This window comes from Siniperca chuatsi, linkage group LG13, assembly GCF_020085105.1.
Source record: "Siniperca chuatsi isolate FFG_IHB_CAS linkage group LG13, ASM2008510v1, whole genome shotgun sequence".
Lineage (NCBI taxonomy): Eukaryota > Metazoa > Chordata > Actinopteri > Centrarchiformes > Sinipercidae > Siniperca > Siniperca chuatsi.
In genome coordinates, this window is record NC_058054.1 from 27,353,962 (window position 1) to 27,379,099 (window position 25,138).

The 25,138-nt window shown below is 39.0% G+C and overlaps 2 protein-coding genes across 6 annotated transcripts in view; both read left to right on the top strand.

Annotated features, from left to right (window-relative positions):
• The window catches only part of LOC122886645 (casein kinase I-like), a 22,164-nt gene extending 19,708 nt beyond the window's left edge, over positions 1–2,456 (top strand). For all 5 annotated transcript variants that reach the window (XM_044219085.1, XM_044219088.1, XM_044219087.1 and 2 more), the window contains 2 exons: positions 1,252–1,332; positions 1,417–2,456. In XM_044219085.1, the coding sequence (XP_044075020.1) occupies positions 1,252–1,306 (55 nt within the window). In that variant the 3' untranslated portion in view covers positions 1,307–1,332; positions 1,417–2,456. The remainder of the gene's footprint in view (positions 1–1,251; positions 1,333–1,416) is intronic.
• Positions 2,457–4,410: 1,954 nt separating this feature from the next.
• LOC122886770 (major facilitator superfamily domain-containing protein 12-like) lies at positions 4,411–24,185 on the top strand. The gene is made up of 11 exons (XM_044219350.1): positions 4,411–5,356; positions 5,836–5,955; positions 8,106–8,316; positions 8,401–8,530; positions 12,625–12,861; positions 13,159–13,251; positions 13,395–13,487; positions 16,543–16,713; positions 16,826–16,920; positions 18,835–18,965; positions 20,033–24,185. The coding sequence occupies exons 1-11, from the start codon at positions 5,209–5,211 to the stop codon at positions 20,074–20,076; spliced, it is 1,473 nt and encodes a 490-aa protein (XP_044075285.1). The 5' UTR covers positions 4,411–5,208; the 3' UTR covers positions 20,077–24,185.
• The last annotated feature ends 953 nt before the right edge of the window (positions 24,186–25,138 follow it).

Sequence of the window (25,138 nt, forward strand, 5' to 3'; positions counted from 1 at the left end):
AATAACAGCAAAAAAACCCCAAAGTATTAACAAACCTGGGCTAAGCTGCTCCTGTGACTGTCACTAAGACTTCTTCTTGCTTTGGAAATTTAAACCAGATTTTACATAGAAGGGAATTGTGTCAGTGAGTTATTTATTTTTAACTTATATAAAAACACAAAGACAAAAAACTCGAATCACTTAGTACATTGTCATCATGTGTATGATCCATAAAATCCATTCTTCCTGTACATCCACTCCTCTGCTAATATTTAATCCACCAACCATCTTATTAAGGTCAGAGAAGGATGAGATACTAAAACAAGGACAAATAACATAGTGTGTAATCATTAAACATCCACAGTTATTGTGATTAACGATTTAATTGTCTTTTTCTGTTCATTTTATGGCACAATTATATTATAAGCCTAATACCGTATTTTCGCAAATAAAAGCCAGTATACAAATAAAAGCCAATTCTCAAATAATGGCTGGGAGTGTTGTTGCCAGGAACGAATAAAGGCCAGTCCCAAATACAGGCCAGGGGAAAAAACAAGGGTGAATAAACTCCTTGTGCCTGTTACGTAATGTGCATGCCAACTAAGCATAATGTACATTTCCATCACTTTAATAAATTCAACAATATAACTATGCTATTTTCAACACTTTGTTGTTCTGGATTACTCATCTGAAGTATTATTGTCCTATTTCAGGTTTATGTGTGTTAATGTCACAGCCGAACTGTATTTTTGTAGTAACATACAAGTGCTACTAGATGGGAGTAGCTACATTTGCAGCACCGTATGGAAACCGTGGAAGTCACTGAATTTCCCACAATACCGTCCTGCATATGTTTCACAGTAAAAGCCTTGTTAGGAAATGAAGGGATTCTGTCCAATGAAACGCTAGGGGGCTTTTAATTTAAATAAGATACAGAAGTGTTGAGTTTGTATCAACAGCATAATACAGTAACAGAAATTTAACAGGGCAAACTGGAGCAGATCAGAAAAGGAGGAGGCTTCATACTAAAATATGACCAAATATACTTATCAAATAGAGGGCGATCATGTAATGATTGCGACAGGCCTAGCCAGACATTGACACCTGCTGGAAACACTACTGTATTTGATATTGATTGTACAAGAGCTCATAGGAGGGTTTACATGTTTAATTCACAACGTTCATTGTTACTTAAAATAACTTCCAGTTAAAGAATATTTGAAAGAGAAAAGCTGTCTTTGAAGTCTGTTAATGATGGTTTGTGTGTTGCAGGTGCTGCTGTTTCTTCAAGAGGAGGAAGAGGAAAGCTCTCCAGAGACACAAATGAAAATGAGAGACAAGAGAGAAACCCTGGTCTCTTTTTCACCATTTTTTCCCCTTTTCTCTCTCTCTTTCTCTAGCTATCTTCATATAACCCTCTCTTTCCTCCCCCCTCAGCCCCCCTCTGATCCCCCTCCTCTGCTGTTGGAGGTCCTGTAGTCTACCTTGGGTTGGCTGGACTGGCTGGACCACCGGGCAGCAGAATATGTTTGCTAAGCTGATCTACTGGTTTATACTGCTCTGGACTGACCAGACAGACAGACGCAGTAACATGTGTTGCTGTTACACCTCGGAGCTTTAAATGTGGACTAGCTGTACCAGCGGTGGAGTCTTCAAGTATTTATGGTCACAAACTGAAGTAAAACTGGATCAATACAAACTGCTGTGGGAAACAAGTGACCACAAGTGAACAGTTGATAGACCGTTATAGGCAAGCTGATTGGCTGACAGACTGGATTCAGCTGGTTTACCGGCAGACTGCCTAGTTCTCTATTTTTCTGTTTTTGTTTTTTTTCTTCCTTACTGACTGGTTCAGAGGAGAGAGAAGTGTATTTCCGAGGAGATACAGAAGAGAGGACAACAAAAGGATTGGAGGCAATGAGACTGTCGGACCACACGTGCACACAAAACACACACACACATATGTACAAAAACGCTGCACACTTTCTCAAGCTCATCATAAAGAGACTTCAAGGAAGATGCAGCTCTCGCGCATAGTCTATAAAGTTTTTATTCCCTAGGGTCAAAGGAAGTACACAGTGAGCGGCTTGGTCTATTTCCTTCAGCGAACTGGGCTCAGTGTACTTCTCAGACACATTCATCCTCAGAGGAAAACCTCACAACCACCAGAATCAAAAGTTAAAAAAGATGTTTATGTGAAAACTATGCTTTTTCCTGTTTTAATTTGTAACTAAAAAAAGACTGTCTAGAATTTGGAACCTGTGTTTGTTTGTTTTTTTTGTCTTTTTGAGTTTGTTCAAAAAGTTTTTGTAGCTTTGAGTGTGTTCCTCAAAATGTTTTTTTTTTAAATAACTTGTATTTTAACTTTTCTGTTGTTTTGTTTTTTTCCTCTTTTTCTTTGAGTTGGAGGTCAGATAACTCCATTAAAAAAACCCAAACAAAATAAAAACTGATCTTTATTTAAAGTATGAACAATATTTTTGAAGTGTTTGAGGGATATTTTGGAGTGTATCATTTAACTTGGTCGTCACTGCAGGTACAATATGGTCATACAAGAAGATCAGGGCATTTGTTTGGAGAATCTAAACAGAAGCATGATTCTTTAGCTTTATCAGAAGCTTCATGTTTTCATTGCAGTTCCATCGTGAATTGCCACACTAGAAAAAACTGGTACAGCATAAAACCAGGTACAGATCCAGCAAGAAAGTGTTGAGTGTTTGAAGACTTAAGTGTCTGTTGAGCTTAGGTTATATTAAATTTCATCCAATACTTTTTTAAAACAGCTATTAGAAAGTGCTTTACCCAAATTGATAATGAAACATCAATTTATGAGAAGGCATGAGCAAACAGAAAGGGCTAATCAAACAAAATTGAATACTAAGCATCTACAGCTATGACAGCGTCTCTGAGTCTTAGTCAGGTTCCAGACCTCTGAATTACCACCGACATCTCCAGTTTCTTGAGTAATTTGATAAATGAAGTGAAATGAAATGGTAAGTCGGTCTGATGATGAAGGTACAGTAGTTGTGAAAAGTCAGGGGCTCACCAAAGTTATTACAATTCATCCTGAGTGGAGCATACATTTCTGAACCAAATTAAATCCAGTCCATCCAATGGTTGTCAAGATGTTTCATTCTGCACCAACCAACTGACATTGCCATCCCTAGAGCCCTGCCACGAGTGTGGCTGAAAACAACACAGGCTTGAAATAAGCAGAGGTATTTGTAAAAATGTGCTTTATGGAGCAAATATAGTGAAATATTATTTACACGTGTTTTATAAGATTTCCAAATGTAAATAAAGTTTTATTAAGTGTACACGTGTAAATAATGGCACTATTTTCATTGCATATTCCTTCATGAATAGAAGCCTCACCTCCACAGGTAGAGCTTCTAAACTTTGTAAGGCATCCCCAAATCCAAACCTGGTAATCTCACTGTATGCTCAACCACTCGGAAATAAGAGGTGTTAATTTGAAAGAACATAGTAAAATGACCAGTTAAACATAACATTAATGGGCAGTCAATCCCAAGAGGGTCGGGCAGATGTAATGTGACCCTCCCTCTGATCTGGTTAAGTATGGAGGGTTTTAAGGGCCAAAACTTAATATATAAATGTATAAATAATTATACAATTAAATGCTTAAATAAATGAATAAATAAATAATTATATTATTTAATTCTTAATAAATATATAATTATTTAATAAAATGCTTAAATAAATGAAAACATAAATTATGTAATTTACGGCAATAATTAAGATATTATTTAATAAATGCTTTAATGAATAAATAAAAAAATATGTAATTTAATGCTTAATTGTCACCATAAATATATCACAAATTAAATGAGACAGACATATAAATGTTAAATTAATTTGTGTATTCATTTATTGATTTATATATTTACACATTTGTATATGTATTTATTCATTCATATATATCTTAATTTATTTAAATATTCATTTATTATTGGGGGCAGTCTGAGTTGAATTAAAGTCCAAGGCCATTTTTCATTCCCAGGCCAACCCTGGTTTCGGCCCTTAAAACCCTCCTCAGTTAAGATCCTGGCAGCCACATTTTGCAGCTGCTGGATGTTAATGATTCATGTGAATGAATAACAGTCAGATTTGCCGACATTAAATTTGAGGGAAATTTGGGACATCCAAAATTTGGAACGGAATTTTGACTGTTGAACTTGTCAAATATGTAAAATAATATTTGGCAGAAGTTACTTTTCTAATATTCCCTTATAGTTGCCAAATTTACAGTAATTTATAGATTAGAAAATTTGAATATGTGACATCTTTAGTATATTCGCAACGGCGGAAGTGAGTTGGGGATATATCTCAGTGTTCTTCGCTCTGTATCATACACGATCTTTGGCTGTCCGTCTGCCGGCACGTCACGTGAGAAAGTGGAACCCCCGAGGCTTCCACTATTGGCTGAGAGGAGCAAGAAGGGTTTCCTATTGGTCCATTCCTCTGGCTATTTATGCTTACATCATCATTGACGGTCTGCGTCGTTGTTTACATCTGTTTGTATTTTAATCGCCAGATGTGCTTTACGTTTGTCGCCAGTTAGCTAAAGGTTAATGATATAACTGGGGTTTTCCGCACCGAGGTGGATTTAACATTGCACGTTGCTGTCGTTGTGCGAAATGCACTCAAGGGGCTTCTGTCTAATTTTGAGGTCACTTTTAATGGGATTTTGATTGTTTTTCAGCAACGTACTTAAATTGTCCCTGACAGAAAGCGGAGAACATCTCGCTCACGTTACGTAATTTCATTAGCTAGTTAGGTATTTACATGTGATGTAAAGGGTGAAATGCGGTGATGAAAACCCTCTGTCCTCCAGTTTGGTTGTGTTTCGGTTTTCATTCCTCCTCAGATGCTCCTCCGGTCTTTGACACAGCTCGCCACTGTCACCTGATTACAAGAGGAAATTGTCACCGAGATGGACTGGAATTTCTTTTTGTCCTACTCCTGCAGGTGCAACATATAACATACTGAACGGACAAAACATGATGATAAGTGTATGGAAAGACAGTAACGTGGAAAAGGGAACCGAAAGTTAGTCTGTCGTCACTAAGCTCTGTTCAGCCTCTCCCAAAGTCGAAAAAAAATCGTCTAACTTTAGCTAATTTATTGAATTATTAGCCCTGTCAGTCTGGCGGATGAAGGCGCGTGCTGAGCTTTGCGTTTAAACTCGTTTGTTTCCCGCGAGCCGTAATGTCGGACACAGAGAGGTCTCTGCCAGCCCTCAGGAGGCTCAGCTATGCGGTGGGACACTTTCTGAACGACCTGTGCGCCTCTATGTGGTTCACATACCTACTGGTGTTCTACCACTCAGTGCTGGGATTCCAAAACACATATGCAGGTTAATCTATCTATCTATCTATCTATCTATCTATCTATCTATCTATCTATCTATCTATCTATCTATCTATCTATGCATATATCTGTCACGTTCTATACAGTTATACACATGTTGTATATATGTGATATGTATTAACATCTGGACAAGGCATGCAGTTCTATACAATATCCCTGTTATAAGTCTTTGGGAAGCTTATTATGTTTATTTTTATAGAGACTGCATCAGAGGGATGTTGATTCAACTATACGGTGATACCACTGGTGTTATGTTTTTAAGTGAGGCTATTTATGCATTTTTATTTATTGCAGTCTTAACTTAAATAAACCCTAGACATTTTCACTCCTGTGTGTGGATATTTATACTGAGTTCATACAGTGAATGTCTGCCGACTCTTGTCCTGCATTGTTCTTCTCTGTCTGTTGTCACACATTGATTATTATTGTATATTACTGAATCGTGAATGTCTACCCGCCGTATAGGTGTGTTGCTGCTTGTTGGGCAGATAGCTGATGGTATCTGCACGCCTCTCATTGGTTACGAGTCTGACCGAACCCCTGGCTGTGGCAACTATGGCAAGAGGAAGACATGGCATTTAGTTGGTAAGTCAGACAGACAGACAGACAGACAGGTAGATAGTATTACAAAGTGGCTTCACTACTGCCCCACAAGATTCAGAAATGATTTACCCTTCAACAGTAACGTGTAAATTCAGAGAATTTGTAATCCACAGCACATTCAATTAAATTAAATGTTATTTATATAGCGCCAATTCATAACAGAAGTTATCTCATTGCACTTTTCCTATAGAGCAGGTCTTGACCGTACTCAAACACAGATGTATTTCACATAGTACATTGAAATAAACTTTCAGGTCCAAGGTACGGAGAGACCGTCTTTTTACAGTTTCCGTGTATTCTCTTTTTATGACACTGTGGTTTTTTTTTTTTTGAAAATTACCACAATGACGAAAACTATCGATACATTGATACATATGGACATTGATAGCTATTACGTGCTTATATTTAAATAACTTTTACAAGTAGTAGTAGTCTGTGAATCCTGCCCAACGGTGGGCGGCAAAAGGTTAATCAGGAAGAAGCCAGTCCTGTTGTCCAGTTCTGAAGCTGGTGCTTGTTTCCGTCAGTCAGCTGTTAGGTACATGCTCTTTTAAAGGGTATTTATGAAACTGCTGTTTGGACTTTGCTCTCATACTGAACACTTAGCATATATTTTACTGATCCAGTTCAAGTCAGATTGCGTAGACTCTGTAATGACATGTCAGAGGGTGATAAAAAGTATCCATAGTGGAAGGACTTGACAAGTAGCCACACACACATACACAGGGAAAGCTTCATTATAAACCGTCTACAAGGTCATATTGTGTTAGGCAGAAGCTTTTGCTTCACAGATGTCAGACAGTGTTTCGTAACAAGGGTAACATAACAGCTAAACATTGCTGAGCTGAAAGAGGCATGGAAGTAGACCATAGAATCATTAAAGATCCTCCCCCCAGACATGTTTTAAGACATTTGAAAATACTCTGCTTCGAATAACAATTTGTGTCTAATATGGTTTTTCTACAAAAAAGTTAAATCACCTAGTTAGAAAATCCTTAAACGCACATGTACACCCTCATTGAAAAGTCCAGACTCTATGAATATGCAAAATATTTTTCATTTAAAAAGTTTAACTGCTGGACACAAGATGTCTCCTGCTTCACTGAAAAGTCCGTTCTCAGTGTATGTGACCTGGAGGTTTCAGGTTTTCACATCACACTTGTGTAAATTGCATACTGGACCACGATTGGCTCCAAACTCCAAACTGATGTCACAAAATCTGCTGGTGCTCCCACATCTTAAACTGGGATTTAAGGTGAGCACTGAGAGACTTTCCCCCTTCAGCAGATGAATGTGAAAACAAACTCTGAACAGACATCATTCTGCACAGTGAAGCTCAAACATCCAAGTAAGTAACAATAAGAGAAACACATTTTCAACTGGAGGGGGACATTAATGTAGGTACGAAAGTTAGGTGCAAAAGTTGTCCCAGTGTCCTTGTGGGGCCACTGCATCTGGCTGGGGAACCTTTGTTGTGCTGTCAGATAAAGACAAAATGCCCCCAAAATAATCCTAAAACATCTAGCTGATAAAGAAAGATAAAACCAAAACTTGTAATTTCTGAGTGTATTAAAATGTGAAAACTGATCCATCTTGGTTTCTGCCAAACTTTGTCTACAATAAAGTAAAGAAAGTGCAATTTCATAGCTTTTCGTTTCAGGCTATATATACACGCTTTTCACTGTGTTAAAAATTACAAAAGACATTTGACTGGTTTTGTAGACTGTTTATAAACCTTTATTTCTTCATATAATTATTCCTGCTCATGGGGACTTTATACACCAAGACACAGGAAGTGAAAAGTGTTTGAGATTTTGCAACTTTGAAGACTTCAGTGGACTTCATTACCCATAAATCACCCTGTAATATATTTGCATATTTGGATGTGTTATGTGTGCAGTGGGTTGGAAGTGGTGAAGTGGTCCTTCCTTCATGGGTGTGTTCCAAATTTCTCTGGGGTTTTGGAGCAAAAATTATGAGAATTTTGCTCTTAAGTTTCAATTCATCACTTTCATGTGTTGATTGATGATTGAGGTCATCTGATACTGGTTCATTTGAATGAATAGAGAAGAATGATAAGTATATTTGTTACAGTAACTGACTTTGCTTCTCTGTGTGTGTTTGTTATCCAGGTACACTGAGCGTGATGCTGTCCTTTGCCTTCATCTTCAACCAGTGTCTGGGCTGCGACTCCCTCACCCCGCAGTGGGCCAGTTTGACCTACTTCGTCCCGTTCATCATCGTCTTTCAGTTTGGCTGGGCTGCCACTCAGATCTCCCACCTGTCTCTCATTCCAGAGCTGGTCACCTGTGAGCACGCCAAAGTAGAACTCACTGCGTACAGGTACGTCTTCTACACACATACAGAACAAAGCAAGGTAATCTACAGGTCCTGAATACAAAGTTTCTTCCTTGTGTGTATGTGCAGGTATGCATTCACAGTGATAGCCAACATCACAGTGTATGGAGTGGCTTACTTGCTGTTTCACTACCAGGCCAGAGAGGACAATGACCTACTCAGTGATGCACTTGGACCAGCAGATATTCTCGTCTTCAGGGTGAGGAGGAGTTCCCAGCAACTGGCACATGACACTTTACAATGTTCAAGAGTGGGTGAAGCTACTGAAAATGACCATGAGACATTGACAGTAGCACTTAACATACCAGGGCCCTTTGAACAGAACACTAGGGGCCCTAATTTCCCACCGGCGCAAAGCCAGCATTAATGCAAATAAAAAATATTTACAAATTCATTAATTATTTAAATCTCCCAATGTGACAACAGAATCAGTCTGGATCTAATGTAATTCATGTTGTTATTAATCATTTTAACATCAAAATTTTGGAGCATGGCAGCCATCCTCAGGACGCGTCCTGAGCTCCAACAAAGCTCTCAAGGCATTATTATTTTAAGTCCAAACTCCATTTCCTCAGAGGTGAACATTTCTCATCAGACTCTCCTCCTGGTCCATTTCATCTGTCTGCTGCTTTTGAAGGGGCTGAGAGGACATCGATGGACATTGCTAAAGCTTTTCCACCTGCTGATTGTGTTTTCCTTAATCAGGAGAGAAAGAGTAATTAACTGAATTTATTTATTCTACAATCATCTCGTATATTATACGAGATGATTGGCTCACAGAGGTTGTGGCAAAATCTGATTGGTTGAACTGAAAAGAGTGAATGCGCTCAGTCAGCTGATTGAGTTGGAAGCTTGAAAGGGAAAAGAGAGGGAGAAAACTGTAAATGAATAGAGTAAGTATGAGGATAGCCTTCCTGATTTAACGTTCGCCAAGCTTCATTTGGTCACACCCATGTGCACTTGTGCTGGGAGATTACACTTTCAGTTGTAATTGCACTCAGTTTCAGGAACATAAGGCCCTGTGTGTTCTCATTGTGTCTCTCTGTGATTTAGTTAAACAACATTGACATTTGAAATGATAGTGCGTCTGCTGTACACAGTGAAATCAGATTACACTGACTGCCTGAGTGATTTGATTTGGACATGTGGATTGAAGAGGCATTACCTTCACACTTAGAATTATATCTTATTGGTTGACTTGGAAATTTGTTTTGCAACCAAGACTGCAACATACATACAACTCATTAAGTAGGTATGCCGCACAGTAAGTGTCCATCATGTATCCCAACTTAGCTCCAACTACAACTACTATTTCATGGTGCAGTGGTTTTGCTGAGGTTGTGTGAATGGACATCAGGCAGCATTTCTGCCTGCTCAGATCAACTCTTATCACAAAACACAGACTGCTGTTGTTAGCTTTAGCTGTTGAATGTGCACACACAGACTTCTCCAAAATCGAAGACTGCACCCTTCTATTGTATGTTAACTTTGGCCTTTTATAATCTTGGAATTGCCAATGTTGTTGTTGTTGTTGTTGTTGTTAGTATTAGGGACTGGGCAGCTCTGCTGCAGGTTAGGGTTAACCCTAACCGTCCTGGAGAGCTACTGCCATGCATGTTTTAGGTATCTCCCCATTCTAACACACCTGATTCTAATTATTAACTTATTATCCAGCACTTGACAAGCTTCAGCTGCCTCCTCCCACATTTTTTGCTCAATTCACATCAAACTAAGAAGTGGTTTCTCGTTTAGTTCAGCAAGATCAAGACCCTTGGTGTTTAAGGTTGTGAGTTCAATCCCTGGATGATGCAGAATAAACATGCTGTTGTCTACTCAGGCATTATGCTGTGTGGATTAGAGGCACATGACTTCAAGGCTTAATAACTATGGTCTGGGATCAACCGCATTTGTCTTCTTCTTTTTTTCATCTTCCTCAAAATGCCCAGCCCCAACTCATAGCTGCGCAGCAGCTATAATTGTATATACATTTTTCAGCTAGTATACATTTAATGAAAATGAGAAGTAGCTTTAATTGTGATTACAGAATTGTCCATGCTAAGATAAATTAATGGTTCATTCTCATCCACAACTGACATTTTCAGAGCATTGTTGCATTTTCTACATTATTATGTGCATGTAACATACCCAAATACAACTAACTGTATGCAACCCTTTTAATTAGTTTAGTTAACAAAAGGCAATTCTATAAAATAATGGAAACACATTTTACTGTACTAGCAGTTACTGTAGCTGTACCCTAACTACACAGATATCCTCTAAAATAAGTAAGTGCACATAATTACACACAGGAAGCATAATTACAGGAATATCTGTGTCTCCTGAAATGTAAAGATAAATGTAACTAAACTAAAAAAGGAGCATTATCTGTAAACTGTCCCAATGGGGTGCAAGGTTGTACCTTGTAACAGTTTCAGTTTGATTTTCTCACAAAAGTTAGATCATTCAGTGACTCATTAAAATCTCTCTAAACAGTGTCTTCAGTGTCCAGTTACCATAATCAGATGAAGGAAGCTTTGAGTTGATAGGCTTATCCATGTTTGGACTTTCATGTCATGGGTTTTGCCATACAAGCTGCCCTACCCTCTGATTAAGTGAAGGTTGTTTGGGGGCTTATGCAGCTTGATAGGAAGATCTGCAGACAGTACTTAGGACTGAAATAGGGACTTTAATATCTTGCATGTTTTTCACGTTAAAAAAGGCACACAAAAAATGCAATCTATATTTTGATTTACAGTAAATATTCTCCTAAAAAGACAGTAGAATTAAATATTAATCAAAGATAATGCAGTAAAGGACAGTTTTCTTTTTAGTAAAGATATAAATATAACATTATCTACCAATGAAACTAAATGTGAATTTCAGAAGGGCTAGTGCATTAATATGAATGATGATAACTTTATTTATATAGCACCTTTCAAAAACAAAGTTACAAAGTGCTTTACGTTAAAAACAAAGGATAGAAAGTAAATAAAATCCCAAATATAAAAGATAAAACAAGATAAAATGATTAAAAACAAGTACAACAAATACTTAAGAAAAAGCCAAAGATAAAAATTAGTTTTAAGAAGAGATTTAAAAGAGGATACTGAGTTTGCATGCCTGATATCCTCAAGCTGAGGGCCTCAGACAGCAAAGACCCCGTCAGCCTTAGTGACAAGTCCAGATTTTGGAACCATTAGTAGTGCCCTGCTAGAGGATCTCAAGCAGTGATCAGGCTCATAGGGAGTTAGCAGATCACAGATATAGACAGGAGTCTGACCATTCAAGGCTTTAAAAACAAGCAGTAAAATCTAATAATCAATTCTTATACTCACACTTTTGCCCAGTGAAGGGCAGCAAGGATTGGTGTGATGTGGTCGCTTACAACGTGTTAAAAGCCTGGCAGCAGCGTTTTGTATAAGAACAAAATAAAGACTTTGGCATGGCTTAGTCAAAGTCCTGACCTGAATCCTATTGAGATGCTGTGGCATGACCTTAAAAAATTATTGCAAACGCTTGATTGCAGTTGTTGCTGCTAAGGGTGGCCCAACCAGTTATTAGGTTTAGGGGGCAATCACTATTTCACACAGGGCCATGTAGGTTTGGATTTTGTTTTCCCTTAATAATAACAACCTTCATTTAAAAACTGCATTTTGTGTTTACTAGTGTTATCTTTGACTAATATTTAAATTTGTTTGATGATCTGAAACATTTAAGTGTGACAAACATGCAAAAAAATAAGGAAGGAAGGGGGCAAACACTTTTTCACACCACTGTAAATGTATATAAATGCAGGAACTGCATTCCCATTACCAGTGTCAATTTTTTAGAATGTATTTATTTTGGTAGAAGAGCCCCTAACTTCCCGTCTACTTCTGAAACCAAAACCATGCTATAATTGGGGTGCTATATTTACACTTATAGACTCTGCATGTCCCAGGCAAGAACATTTTTCTGTTAGGAGACTCAGGTTGTGACTTAATTTACTCATTTTAAATGACACCATGCTTTTTTATGATTCTCTCAAAGATGCTATTGTTGTCATGTGTTTCATTTTGCTTATTTTATTTTGCTTATTTTATTTTCATTGTTATATTTATCACTGTACAAGACAAGTATCATGTTTTTGTGTTGATGTTTTTATCATAAGACAGTTGTGGTATGTTTTATAAAACCGCAGCCAGAAACAGTCTGGATTCACAGAGTTTGGTGGAAGTGAAAGAACACAAAACAGCTTGCCATCTACCAGTTTATAATAAACCTTGACCTGTGCTATGTTGTGTTTGATTACAGAATTTGGCGCTGATTGTGCTGGGCATCGGTGCTCTCTTCTCCCTCTTCTTCCACCTGGGAACTCCTGAGTTGAGGCCTGGAGCAGGAGGGGAGGCTTCAGAAGAGGAGGGGAGGAGGAACAAGAAGATGGAGGAGGAAGAGGAGGAGGGGGAGCGGAGGCCCCTGCTTCCTCGCTTTAAGACCTCCTTGTCTCCTCTGCAGTGGAAATGTTGGCTGCAGCAGCCTTCTTTTTACCAGGTAGGAAGACTCTACCAAGTCAAACCAGATCTGACTCTCTTAGTATCAGAACAAACGCACCAAAGCCTGAACTAAACTTCACCTGATGCTACTCAGCTAGTAGTTGCTCTGTGTTTGGACTGACAGATTGGGACAGAAATTGCTTTTTTAGCAGTTCCTGTTTCAACAGCTTGACAGTTGCCACATTTTGTGTTTTGTCAAACGTCTTGAAGAAAAAGCATAGAACAGTATTCAAAGTTTTCATTGCCTGCAGCAAACCTCTCTAACAGATCTGTGCGTTACTGTGTATCTCTGTAGGTGGCCTTACTCTACATGTCCACCAGGTTAATAGTCAATCTGTCTCAGACCTACATCTCAATGTATCTCATCAACACTCTGGGGCTGCCCAAGGTAACACAAAATCATCAGAATCATTCTTTTTCATATATATATTATCAGTTCACCACACCATAACTAATATTCTGTATCATAGCTACATTCACCAGTCTTTCCTCATTGTTTGTTCATTCTGTTTCTCTTTCTCCCTCCAACAGAAGTTCATTGCAACAATCCCATTAGTGATGTACGTTAGTGGCTTCCTGTCCTCCTTCATCATGAAGCCTCTCAGTAAACTCATTGGAAAATGTGTAAGTAAAACCTCACACCTCAGGCTGGCTCTAGAACTCTGAATTGGTATCCATATCTTTGATTTACTTTTTTCCCAAGAAAATAAAATGGAAATTCAGTCTGATTGTCAGGCTACTTTCACCTTTAATCCTGAATTACTGCAAATTACGGTAAAAACATTTTTAAGATTCGTTTTTTGGCATTTCTGGAAAGGAAAGGCAGGGGAAAGAGAGAGGGGATGACATGCAGCAAAGGGCCCGGGCTGGATTCGAATCCACACCGCTGTGGTAAAGACTCAGCCTTAAAGGGACAGTTCACCGCAAAATCAAAAATACATATGTTTCCTCTTACCTGTAGTGCTATTTATCCATCTATATTGTTTTGGTGTGAGTTGCAGAGTTTTGGAGATATCAGCCGTAGAGATGTCTGGCTTTTTTCAATATAATGGAACTATATTACACTCGGCTTGTGGTGCTCAAAGTGCCAAAGCTCTACCAGGTGAGCTACTGGGGTGAGCTCATAGGTACTATGAGCTCTTTAAGATACGATGGTGCCTGGCCATTAAGGGCTTTGCAGGTGAGGAGAAGGATTTTAAATTATATTCTGGATTTTACAGGGAGCCTGTGCAGAGAAGCTAATATTGGAGAAACTGGAGAAATCATGGGTAGTCTCCCGGCAGTCTAGGCCTATAGCAGCATAACTAAGGGATGGTTCAGGACTCACCCAAGCCAGCCCTAACTATAAGCTTTATCAAAGAGGAAAGTCTTAAGCCTACTCTTAAATGTGGAAATGGTGTCTGCCTCACGAACCCAAACTGGGACCTGATTCCACAGGAGAGGAGCTTGATAACTGAAAGCTCTGGCTCCCATTCTACTTTTAGAGAATCTAGGAACCATAAGTAACCCTGAATTCTGGGAGCGCAGTGTTCTAGTTGGGTAATAAGGTATTGTGAGCTCTTTAAGATACGATGGTGCCAGACCATTAAAGGCTTTGTAGGTGAGGAGAAGGATTTTAAATTATATTCTGGATTTTACAGGGAGCCAGTGTAGAGAAGCTAATATTGGAGAAATATGATCTCTTTTCCTAGTTCTTGTCAGTACACGTGCTGCAGCATTCTGGATCAACTGGAGAGTCTTAAGAGACTTATTCGGGCAGCCTGATAATGAGGAATTGCAATAGTCCAGCCTAGAAGTAACAAATGCATGGACTAGTTTTTCTGCAGGGTGAATAGAATCGGTCCAAGCACAGAACCTTGTGGAACTCCGTGACTAACTTTGGCGTCCACAGAGGACTCACCGTTAACTAACGGTAGCTAATATTGGAGAAACTGGAGAAATCATGGGTAGTCTCCCGGCAGTCTAGGCCTATAGCAGCATAACTAAGGGATGGTTCAGGACTCACCCAAGCCAGCCCTAACTATAAGCTTTATCAAAGAGGAAAGTCTTAAGCCTACTCTTAAATGTGGAAATGGTGTCTGCCTCACGAACCCAAACTGGGACCTGATTCCACAGGAGAGGAGCTTGATAACTGAAAGCTCTGGCTCCCATTCTACTTTTAGAGAATCTAGGAACCATAAGTAACCCTGAATTCTGGGAGCGCAGTGTTCTAGTTGGGTAATAAGGTATTGTGAGCTCTTTAAGATACGATGGTGCCAGACCATTAAAGGCTTTGTAGGTGAGGAGAAGGATTTTAAATTATATTCTGGATTTTACAGGGAGCCAGTGCAGAGAAGCTAATATTGGAGAAATATGATCTCTTTTCCTAGTTCTTGTCAGTACACGTGCTGCAGCATTCTGGATCAACTGGAGAGTCTTAAGAGACTTATTCGGGCAGCCTGATAATGAGGAATTGCAATAGTCCAGCCTAGAAGTAACAAATGCATGGACTAGTTTTTCTGCAGGGTGAATAGAATCGGTCCAAGCACAGAACCTTGTGGAACTCCGTGACTAACTTTGGCGTCCACAGAGGACTCACCGTTAACATGTACAAACTGAGATCGATCTGATAGATAGGATTTAAACCAGCTTAGTGCAGTTCTTTTAATGCCAATTAAATGTTCCAGTCTCTGTAATAGGATGTGATGGTCAATGGTGTCGAATGCAGCACTAAGATCTAACAAGACAAGTACAGAGACAAGTCCATTGTCTGATGCAATAAATCATTTTCACCAGTGCTGTCTCTGTGCTATGATGCACTCTGAATCCTGACTGAAAATCCTCAAATAAACTATTGTTCAGCCAAAGTTAGAACAGATTTGGGTATTTCAAATGAGAGATTTTCTGTATTTGTGTTTTTTTTTTCATTTTTCTTCTGACTAGTTTCAAGTGGGTAGAGCTCATTTGGAAAAAGGTGATGTCACATACTTTCATGCACCAGTCAGGATTTAGCAATGTTTAAATCAAAATTTGATTTTGTTGTTGGGTTGTTTGCTCATGTTTCAAATGCTACTGTCAATCAATGATGATCAAACCACACCCACACAGCCCTGATGATGTTGATTTGATGAGTTTCTGAGGGTTCAGCTCTTTATAAATAATACCTAAGGATGTTTTGTCAAAATTTTAAGTTTCATTGCTGCTTATTTAGTTATGAATATTTAATCTTATAAAGAAATACTTCAAATTTGAAAGTTTTCAGGGGCTTTGAATAAAGGGAGTGAAAAATTAGCGTTTCAAAAAAGGTAAGACAGGAGAAGTTGTTAATCCTTTCTAATATCTTGTCCATTTACATTCATCAGGGTACAAAATATTAGAAACCCTTGTCAGTATAATGCAGTGAAGTGCAGTTAAGAGCTCTGAATACACAAGCAGAGCTAAAGAGTTGACAGACTGGTTCTTTGTTTTATTAGTACAGCACTTCCTCATCACATTCAGATACAGTGTCACTAAATGCTACGTAAACGTACTTGAGTGTGTTGAATAGCAGGATCTAAGTTAAACTTGATCTGTTTCTGTATCTATACTAAAAAAAGAGGAAGTATTGAAGCCTAAACTTAGTGCTGAATTTCACCAGGACTGGATTTGAACCAGCAACTCACCTGTCATACACTGTGTGTCTCTCTTTTGATTGGTCCAGCTTACTTACTTTGTGGGCCTGCTGCTGATCCTGGCCTTCTCCTACTGGGTGCTGTTGGATGTCAGGATGGGTCATCAGGTGTACGGGGCTGCTGCGCTGCTGGGGGCAGGTTCAGCCACCATCCTGGTCATATCGCTCGCCATGACCGCCGAGCTCATTGCCGATCAGACGGTAAGATGTGCATGTGAGTGAGAGAGGGAGGTGTGATGTAACCTTACCTTTGCTGATGGTGTCCTTTTCCATCATCCACTATCTTTATCTTCATCTCTGTCTCTCTCTGCAGCAAAGTGGAGCGTTTGTGTATGGAGCTATGAGTTTCACTGATAAGTTGGCTAATGGAGGGGCTGTGATGATCATTCAGGCCCTGCATCCTTGCCAGTTAGTACACACACACACACACACACACACACACACGTTTATTGTTATACACACATATACAGTATGGACAATCGTAGAAAAGGTTTCAGTCGTAGTCATCTGGACACTGTTTTCAGAATCAAGACGTTTCGGCTCCCATCCGGAAGTCATTCTCAATTGTGAAAAATGGGACGGGAACTCAGAAATTTAAGCTCCTATGTGTTACATAAGCCCTGCCCTCAGGAAGGAATCTACCTGAGTATCTGTTGATTACTCTGCCTAGTTTCACCTGAAACTGACCTAATAGTTTCCATGATGGCCCAGTAATCAGTAATCAGGCCTGTTGTTTTCTGGCTGCACCTCCCTCATCACTGTTAAGTACCTGATTAGCATATGATTGGCGTGACCAAGGTGCTAATACACTGTGGTAGACTTTGGGCAGATTGAGGGCCTGATACTGATTACTGGTCCATTTTTTCACAATTGTGAATGACTTCCGGATGGGAGCCGAAACGTCTTGATTCTGAAAACAGTGTCCAGATGACTACGACTGAAACCTTTTCTACGATAGAACACTCCTGGATGAATGAGGGACTACACCGTCTTAGTATGGACAATCATGATGACAAAATTATAGAAAGATTGTAAATATATTTGAAGAATGGATGCGGGAGGACATTGAGCAACATCACAAACACGCAGAGGGAGAGAGGTACAAGGACAACATGCAGAGAGAGAGAGACAAGAGGAGAGGCTGAGTCTCCTGGAGGATGAAGATCCCGATCCAAACATTTGGAGAGAGGCACCGACAGCCAGGGGAGAGAGAGGTCCCAGGACGGCTGAGAGAGATAGGCACACAGCTATGCTTGTGGGGCACAAACAAACTGTCGGGGTTAGAGAGATAATATAGGATATTTATTATATTATTATAATATTTATTAAAGGACCTCCTCTAATGTTACGGTGGAAAGGTTCAATGATGACCCACTGTTACATTTTTCATATTCAAATTTGCTTTATAGACATGACACTCGACTGATTTTACACATCGAGATCAGTTTACTAGTCCTGATGAGTACTGTACAGCCTGTAACAAGACTAAGAGTCTGCAGCCATGCTGGTGGCTCTGTGAAGCTGTACATAGTCACAGTGGTGCTTTGAGCTAAATGTTAACTTCATCATGCTAACAATAGACCTGCTGATTAATTAGCACTAAACACAAAGTGCAGTTGAGGCTGATGGGAATGCCATTAGTTTTGCAGGTATTTGGTCATTAACCAAAGTATTGGACATGATGATGGCGCTGGATGAAAAGTCTGGATCACTAAAGTGATCTTTAACAGAAAGCCTGCCTCACAAACTGGGGGCATAGAGTTTGAAAGATGCGGGCAGGGAGGGTCTAACAAAAGATGCTACTGAGTTGGATGGAAATGTAGGATCCAGCATTGTCAGGGCTTGACCCATACTAGGGACTAAATGTCAGGAGAACTTGATTTTGACCATTCTTGTTTTAATCAGTCTCATAAATTACAATGTAAGTACAATAACTCAGAATCTCAGTCTAAATATAACACTTTGTACACTTTTTTTAAGATTATTTTTTGGGCATTTTGCCTTTACTGGACAGTGACAGCTGTAGATAGAGATAGGAAAGGCAGGAGAGAGAGAGGAGATGACATGCAGCAAAGGGCCCCGGTTTGGAATCGAACCTGGGCTGCTGCGATAAGGACTGAGCCTTAAAGGGACAGTTCAGCCTGAAATCAAAAATCCATAATTTTCCTCTTACCTGCAGTGCTATTTATCCATCTAGATTGTTTTGGTGTGAGTTGCCGAGCTTTAGAGATATCTGCTGTAGAGATGTCTGCCTTTTCTGAATATAATGGAACTATATGGCACTCGGCTAGATATTTTGTTGTCTCTTTCTGTCTCTCTCAGTACTGTGGTGTGCTGTCCGGCCTGTGTGTGGTTCTATCATTACATCATGGTCATAGTGACAGGAGGCGTGGCAGTCGTTGCAGCTTTGGCGCTCTGCTCCATCCTCATCTGGCCAATCAGGATCAGACCACGTGAGTTGGACTACTATATTAATATATGTGTGTTTGCGTAGTATGTATATCTGTATAGCTTATTGCCTCACTCATTAACGTTCTCCAGGCTGCGCTTAAGGATCTTAAACTTGTGCTCATAAAACTAAGTTTATGTTGTTCTCTAGAGCAACAGATAATGGTAACAAGGATCCAACATTGACAGTTACCGAATATAAATATCATATAGACAATCTTATCATCAAATGAAAAAATAGAAATTTCCTATGTTTTGTAGGAAAAGGATTGCTGAAGCTGTTGTTCTCTCTGTTATGGATTATGGTGATGTGGTTTATAGGCATGCCTCTGCCTCTACTCTTAAGCCCTTGCATGCAGTTTATCATTCTGCTCTTAGGTTTATTACTGGCGATGTGTATAGCACTCATTGCATCCTGTCAGGAAAAGCTGGGTGGTCTTCTCTGTCTGACAGGCGTGATAAGCATATGTATCTGTTTTTTTTACAAGGCTCTTATTGAGAAGTTGCCAGTCTTATATCTCTTCTCTGCTAGTTTCGTCCTCTGGACCATATCATACACGGTCTAATGATGGGCTGCCTCTGCAAGTCCCTCGAGTTTGTACTGAGCTCGGAAGATCTGCTTTTAGTTTCTATGCTCCGACTGCCTCGAACTCTTTACAAAGCTCCATAAAAATGTATTCTTTGGCACAATATCCATGATCAAGAAGCATTCAGCTTATGTTTGTACCTGTTTTACTTGAATTGTTTCTGTATCTTGTATCTTTTATGAACTATGTGTATATACTTTTAATTAACTTCTTTAATTGTTTTTATTCATTGTTTTCTTTTATCTGTTATTATTTTGTATCTTTTAATCATTTAAACTGTTACTCAACATTATTGTAAATGAGGGTCATCGCTCAATGATTTTTTGATTTTAAATAAAGGTAATAATAATAATAATAATAATAATAATTAAAGTGGTTCTTTTATGTCATTACTACTCAGTTCTGATTCACATCTCGCCTACTCTTTTCCTGTGTGTGTGTGTGTGTGTGTGTGTGTGTGTGTGTGTGTGTGTGTGTGTATCTAGGTGGTCTGCCAGTCATCTCTGAGGATGAAGCCAGAGTCAACTAACAGCCCCTCCCCCTCCTCCCCTACCCCAGCAGTACAACAGGAAAACACAAACTCTGGACTGGTCTCAACTGGACAGGAAGAGCTTTCACTTTAGTTTCTTTGTGAGATTCATCTTTAGTTTTGCAGGGAGAAGCACCAGGTGAGTTCCTACCTGGCTGCTTGACAGGTGCACTTAATGTAGCACATTTAGCACTTCTGATAAGGAGTTAGCAGGGAAACCAGAGGACCTGAGAAGGGAGATTTTTTATTTTATGCTTAACTGACAGTTCAAGATATTGTTTTCTCATCATTTTCCAAAAAATCTTTTTATTGTGGCCTGGTAATTATTCAAATCAGGTTAATATAGGTTCATTTCATTGTAGTGAAATGTAATTCAACAGGCAGTAGTTGACCTGACTGCAGCGCTTTATGAATGGATTTTCACCCACTTTCAAAACCCAAAGCCACAGCTGAACGCACAGTTGACACAGTTTTTATGAAGGTGACTGTTAACTTCTGATGAAAAGACAGGATAATGTCTCCTACCGCTCGCTGTTCCGCTTACTACGAGTTCTTCCCATGTTGAGAGTAACAGAAAGTCCATTCATATATTTTAATGACAGGACAAGCCTGTCATATTGTATAAATATGTACGTATAGGAGTGTACAGCAAAGATTCAAGGGTTAAGGCAAAAATAAACCTGAACTAAAATCTAACTAAAACCGTATCCATGAGCAAAAATAAACAACGTGAGAATTTAAATAATGCTAAGTAGACATTAGCAATCAAGATGCTGGAAAGGATTGATTCTCCACATAATTAAACCAGATTCTATTATATTTTTGAAGTGATCCACTTGAAGTGAATCTCAGTTTCTCTTTGAAGACAACTATTTTGATAACCGATAAATCATTTTTAGTCATTCTTCCAAACAAACTGCCAAATATCTACTGGTTCCAGCTCTCCAAATGTGAGGATTTGCTGGTATCATTCTACTTTCTTTAGATTTGCTCTTTGACGGAGCTGTCAAAGAATCTGGGCAGCAACGAGGATTCTGCTGGAGAACCAATTCCCCCTAAGTAGGGAAGCCCAGATCGGGTTTGTTGCCGATTGCCGATCGTTTTTTGTTTTGTTATAGCAGCTGGTATAGCAGTATTAAAAAATCAAGTACTGGAATACCTTGAAAATAGCCCCCTTTTTAACAAAGTGCTTAAAAAGCCCTTGAAATTCAAATGAACCACATAACACTGTCTTATATTTTGACCAAAGTTTTGTTCATCAAGTCATTAATAATAATTAAATTGCTCAGAATTAGAAATAGCTCGGCTTTTTCTTTTTTTAAATTCTGACTCATTGCCGGCTCTCCCTCTTCTTTCTTCCTCGCCTGGATGAGCCCGTTACACAACACTAAATATGCCAGGAAAGTGTAGATTTAATCCAGCATGGCTGGAAATGTAACTTTATAGCAGTTGGCTTTTGACTGCTGAATTGAATTGAAAAAAACGAGGCTTATAACGTTACCTCGTCTGCTGCAGGCCACATTTCGGCCTTTGTCGTCGCTCAAAAACTGACATCCACAGAAACGTTTGGTCTCAACTTGAGCCGGAGAATCTGCAGATTAATTCCATACCCAAAATGTTATGATCCACTAAAGTTAGACACGATATGAAATAAATCCCTGTTTTCGTTAGCTTTGCCGCCTTCTTGACTGGAAAGGAGCCTGCTGCATGTTGCCACTATGCTTCTTATTGGGTGGCCGCTGTGCGTCTGCGCGTCGCTATATTGGAGAGGTCAAAATCCGCTAGTAAACAAAAACAATGTGCAATGTTTATTTGTCAAAAACAGCCAATGGACCAACTCCAGTTCTTCTTGTTATTTTCCTCCAGTCTCTCTTCTTTTTCCTCTCATCTCTGTACATTTATGAAGCAGATTCTTAAAGCCCCAGGGAAATGCGAACATTTTTCACTCAAGTTGAAACATTTTCAACTTGTACGGATGTGTCTCGGCGTCCACCCCCCGGGCTAATTTGCTTCTAATCACATCGTTCCATTGCCTTTTGTATGCAACCGCGCCACCTCCAAAATTCGCTGCGCGTTCTGCCTGAAAACACAGTAATAAACATACATGAACACTGACTCTAATGTAAATCAACACCAAAGGAGGAGGTTGGAGTGGGGGAGGGAGCTGTAGCAGCAAACGGAGTTTATCAGCAGTGATAGTGAGAAGTGCCAGATTATAATGTCCGCACTGTACACCCGCATGAATATGATTGGACGTTACTAATCAGCAGTTAGCCCAGCAGCTGGTGATTGAGCCAGTGATTGAAGCAGCTGATGGCAGCTAATGCTAAGTGCAGCTTCAGTGCTCTGACCTCAGTGCAGCCTGTTTTGCTATGGCACCATGGATGACCCATTATGTTGGTCCATGCATTACTACATTTTTTCCACATATTCAATACTAGAATCCTAATTGTATTTCCATAGAACCCACCCAACACACAAGAAAGCTAACATGTATATAGGCCCTCAGAGACCCTCAGCTGGTCTCGGACATTAAACAGCATCAGAAAAGGGATGAAGAATAATGGATCCTTACACTGCAGAGCTGTGAACATGAACATGCTTTAGGTTTGATTTTGTTCGATTGATTTTTCATGGGTATGACATTAACTACAGATGAACAAATAAGACACAAGGAGCTTTAAAGTGCAGTGAAGAAGTTAAAGGAATGTCAATGACAATTATACAGAACTTTGGAAAATTATGAGAAAACAGGGCCCGGGTCACAATAGTCTTTAGTTAAACTTTATGTCATTGCATGTGTGCTGTATTAGACAATACAGAGCATGAGAGGAAAGAGTGACCTGTAGAGTTCCAGGTACCTTCCAGGATTTTAGGCATCGGCTAACCTCGAGTGGATCGCTTAACATGACAAAGGGAACAGTTATCCTGCTGGTTCACTAACGGACATCAGAGTCAAAAAGGATGATGAAGGGAACCGGATACAGTATGTGGCGTATTCAAGTGATCAAGCTCAGAAACACCAAAGAAGAAGAAGCATGGACCATTTATTGTCCTAACAGCTGATGTCTGGTCAGTACTTGGCAATGTTAGCTAGTTAGTTTTGCTGATGTGACAGACAACTAAATCCAGAACTCTTTCCTGGGTTTCGAAGTGTAGTGCTTCATTAAATGGTTATTACACTACATTTCCCTCCACAGACTCACACATTGATAAACCACTTCAGTAACACGGACTGTCAGTGGACACTATAAAGGGAATGAAGGAAAATCAAGGCCTTGCTGCAACACACAGACGGCACTTAAACAAGAAGTTCTAAAAACTTTCCTTGAATGTTACTGCAAGAGCAAACGCAACCTGTGAAATCAGCAAGTTCAGCTTTTCTCAGCGGATTGAGGCATTCACTGCAGTGGCTGTGGAGTCATTTGACACCATGCACTTGGTATTCTGGATAAAAGCTTGTATCCCAGTAAAGTGTCACTCAGAGCAGCTTTACCGTGTTTAATCTGCTGCTGAGGTATATTTCAAACCTAGGCGTAAGTGATACTCGGATAACTTGTGTTTGTGCCTCGTTGTTGTGGATCATTTAGGTAAAGCACTCTTATTTGGGGTTTTTTTCACTCATGGAACAATAACTAATTATTATGAGATATTTCTATTTTAATCATTTTTCATTGTTCATAGTTTTACCTCTTTTTATAATCACAGACCAAATGGAATATGAATATAAACAATATTTTTTATAATCGAAAGAAACTTGAATAGCAGAATTGCAGTTGATATAAAATGACTTTGAAGGGATCAATACTATAATATGTGTATACATATAATGTGTGAATGCCAATAAAAGGGAATCATACTGGTAAATTATCAGAGCATGTTTGACTGGGAGCTGTGGGAAAACTTGTGTATTCAGTTCCAGTGCTGTAGAAAACGAGTCTTTTGTCATGTTCAACCAAAGCTCTATTCCTCATCCCAATTATGCTAACTTTGTCTTTGCTTCCTTTTTATGTCTTTGTTGCCCCGGTGACTTCTTTGATTCTGTGTGTGATGGTTTTGTTTTATAAAGAAACACTCATTAAACAAAGTTCATGAGGTGCAACTAGAAATGCGTCCGTGTTTGACTTCAGTTCTGAATTGTTAGTCATTTAGACAGCTTTATGAAAAAGTGAAGCACATAACCATATGATCATATCATGAGAAGAAAAATGAACTAAAATGAAGAAAAAAATCGTTAAAAATAATTTTTACCAAACGGGCGAGAAGTCCTTAAAGTGTTCAGAAAAAATCAGCGGATTTTGAACATCTGCCTTTCCATGACAACTGGGCAAACTCGTTCTGTTGAGGAAGATGTGATATGATTGAAAGCTTCAGAACAGCTACTAAATGGACCTTGTGGTGAGATCGTCTTTGTCATCTGCTGTTTGCAATCTCAAGAAATGTTGTTTTTCTTATACAGCGCTGGAGAATTTTACCACTTAAACAAACAAAACTTAAACTAATACAATGAATCAATCTGAGAAGGAAACATCTCTCCTTGGTTGAACTGCCCACATCTGTGGAGGATATTTTTGGTCATAAATCAAATTAAAAGTCCAAATAGAAAATTTTAAAGAGATCAAATTAAAAAGATTATTATTAATTAAACTTAAAAAGAAAAAGGAAATTGAAAAAGCAAGTTTAAAATGTAAAATGATAATATGAAAATGTAAAGTGACAAAAATGAAAAAAGTGAAATTTAAAATGCAAAAGCTTAAATGGAAATGCTCAAACTGAAAGCTTAAATTGTAAAGATGAAATTGAAAATGGCAATGGAAACAAGACAAGAGAAACTCAAAATGGGAAATGAAAAAGCTAAAATGAAAATACTTGAAATACAAGCTAAAATAGAAAAAATGAAATTAATTTTACCATTTGGCATTTGACACTAAGCATTTTAAATTTTATCTTTTACATTTTAAATTTCATCTTTCCATTTCCATTAAGCGTTTGTCATTTGGCTTTTCAAGCTGAATGAGGAGGCGCGGGCCAAAAGCCGGAGGGAGGGTTTGAAACGGCCGGG

Coding starts and splice junctions, on each gene's coding strand:
- LOC122886770 (XM_044219350.1), top strand. CDS start 5,209: ATGTCGGACACAGAGAGGTCTCTGCCAGCCCTCAGGAGGCTCAGCTAT. Junction 12,862..13,158: donor AGCAGCCTTCTTTTTACCAG/GTAGGAAGACTC, acceptor GTATCTCTGTAG/GTGGCCTTACTCTACATGTC. Junction 18,966..20,032: donor GCCAATCAGGATCAGACCAC/GTGAGTTGGACT, acceptor GTGTGTATCTAG/GTGGTCTGCCAGTCATCTCT.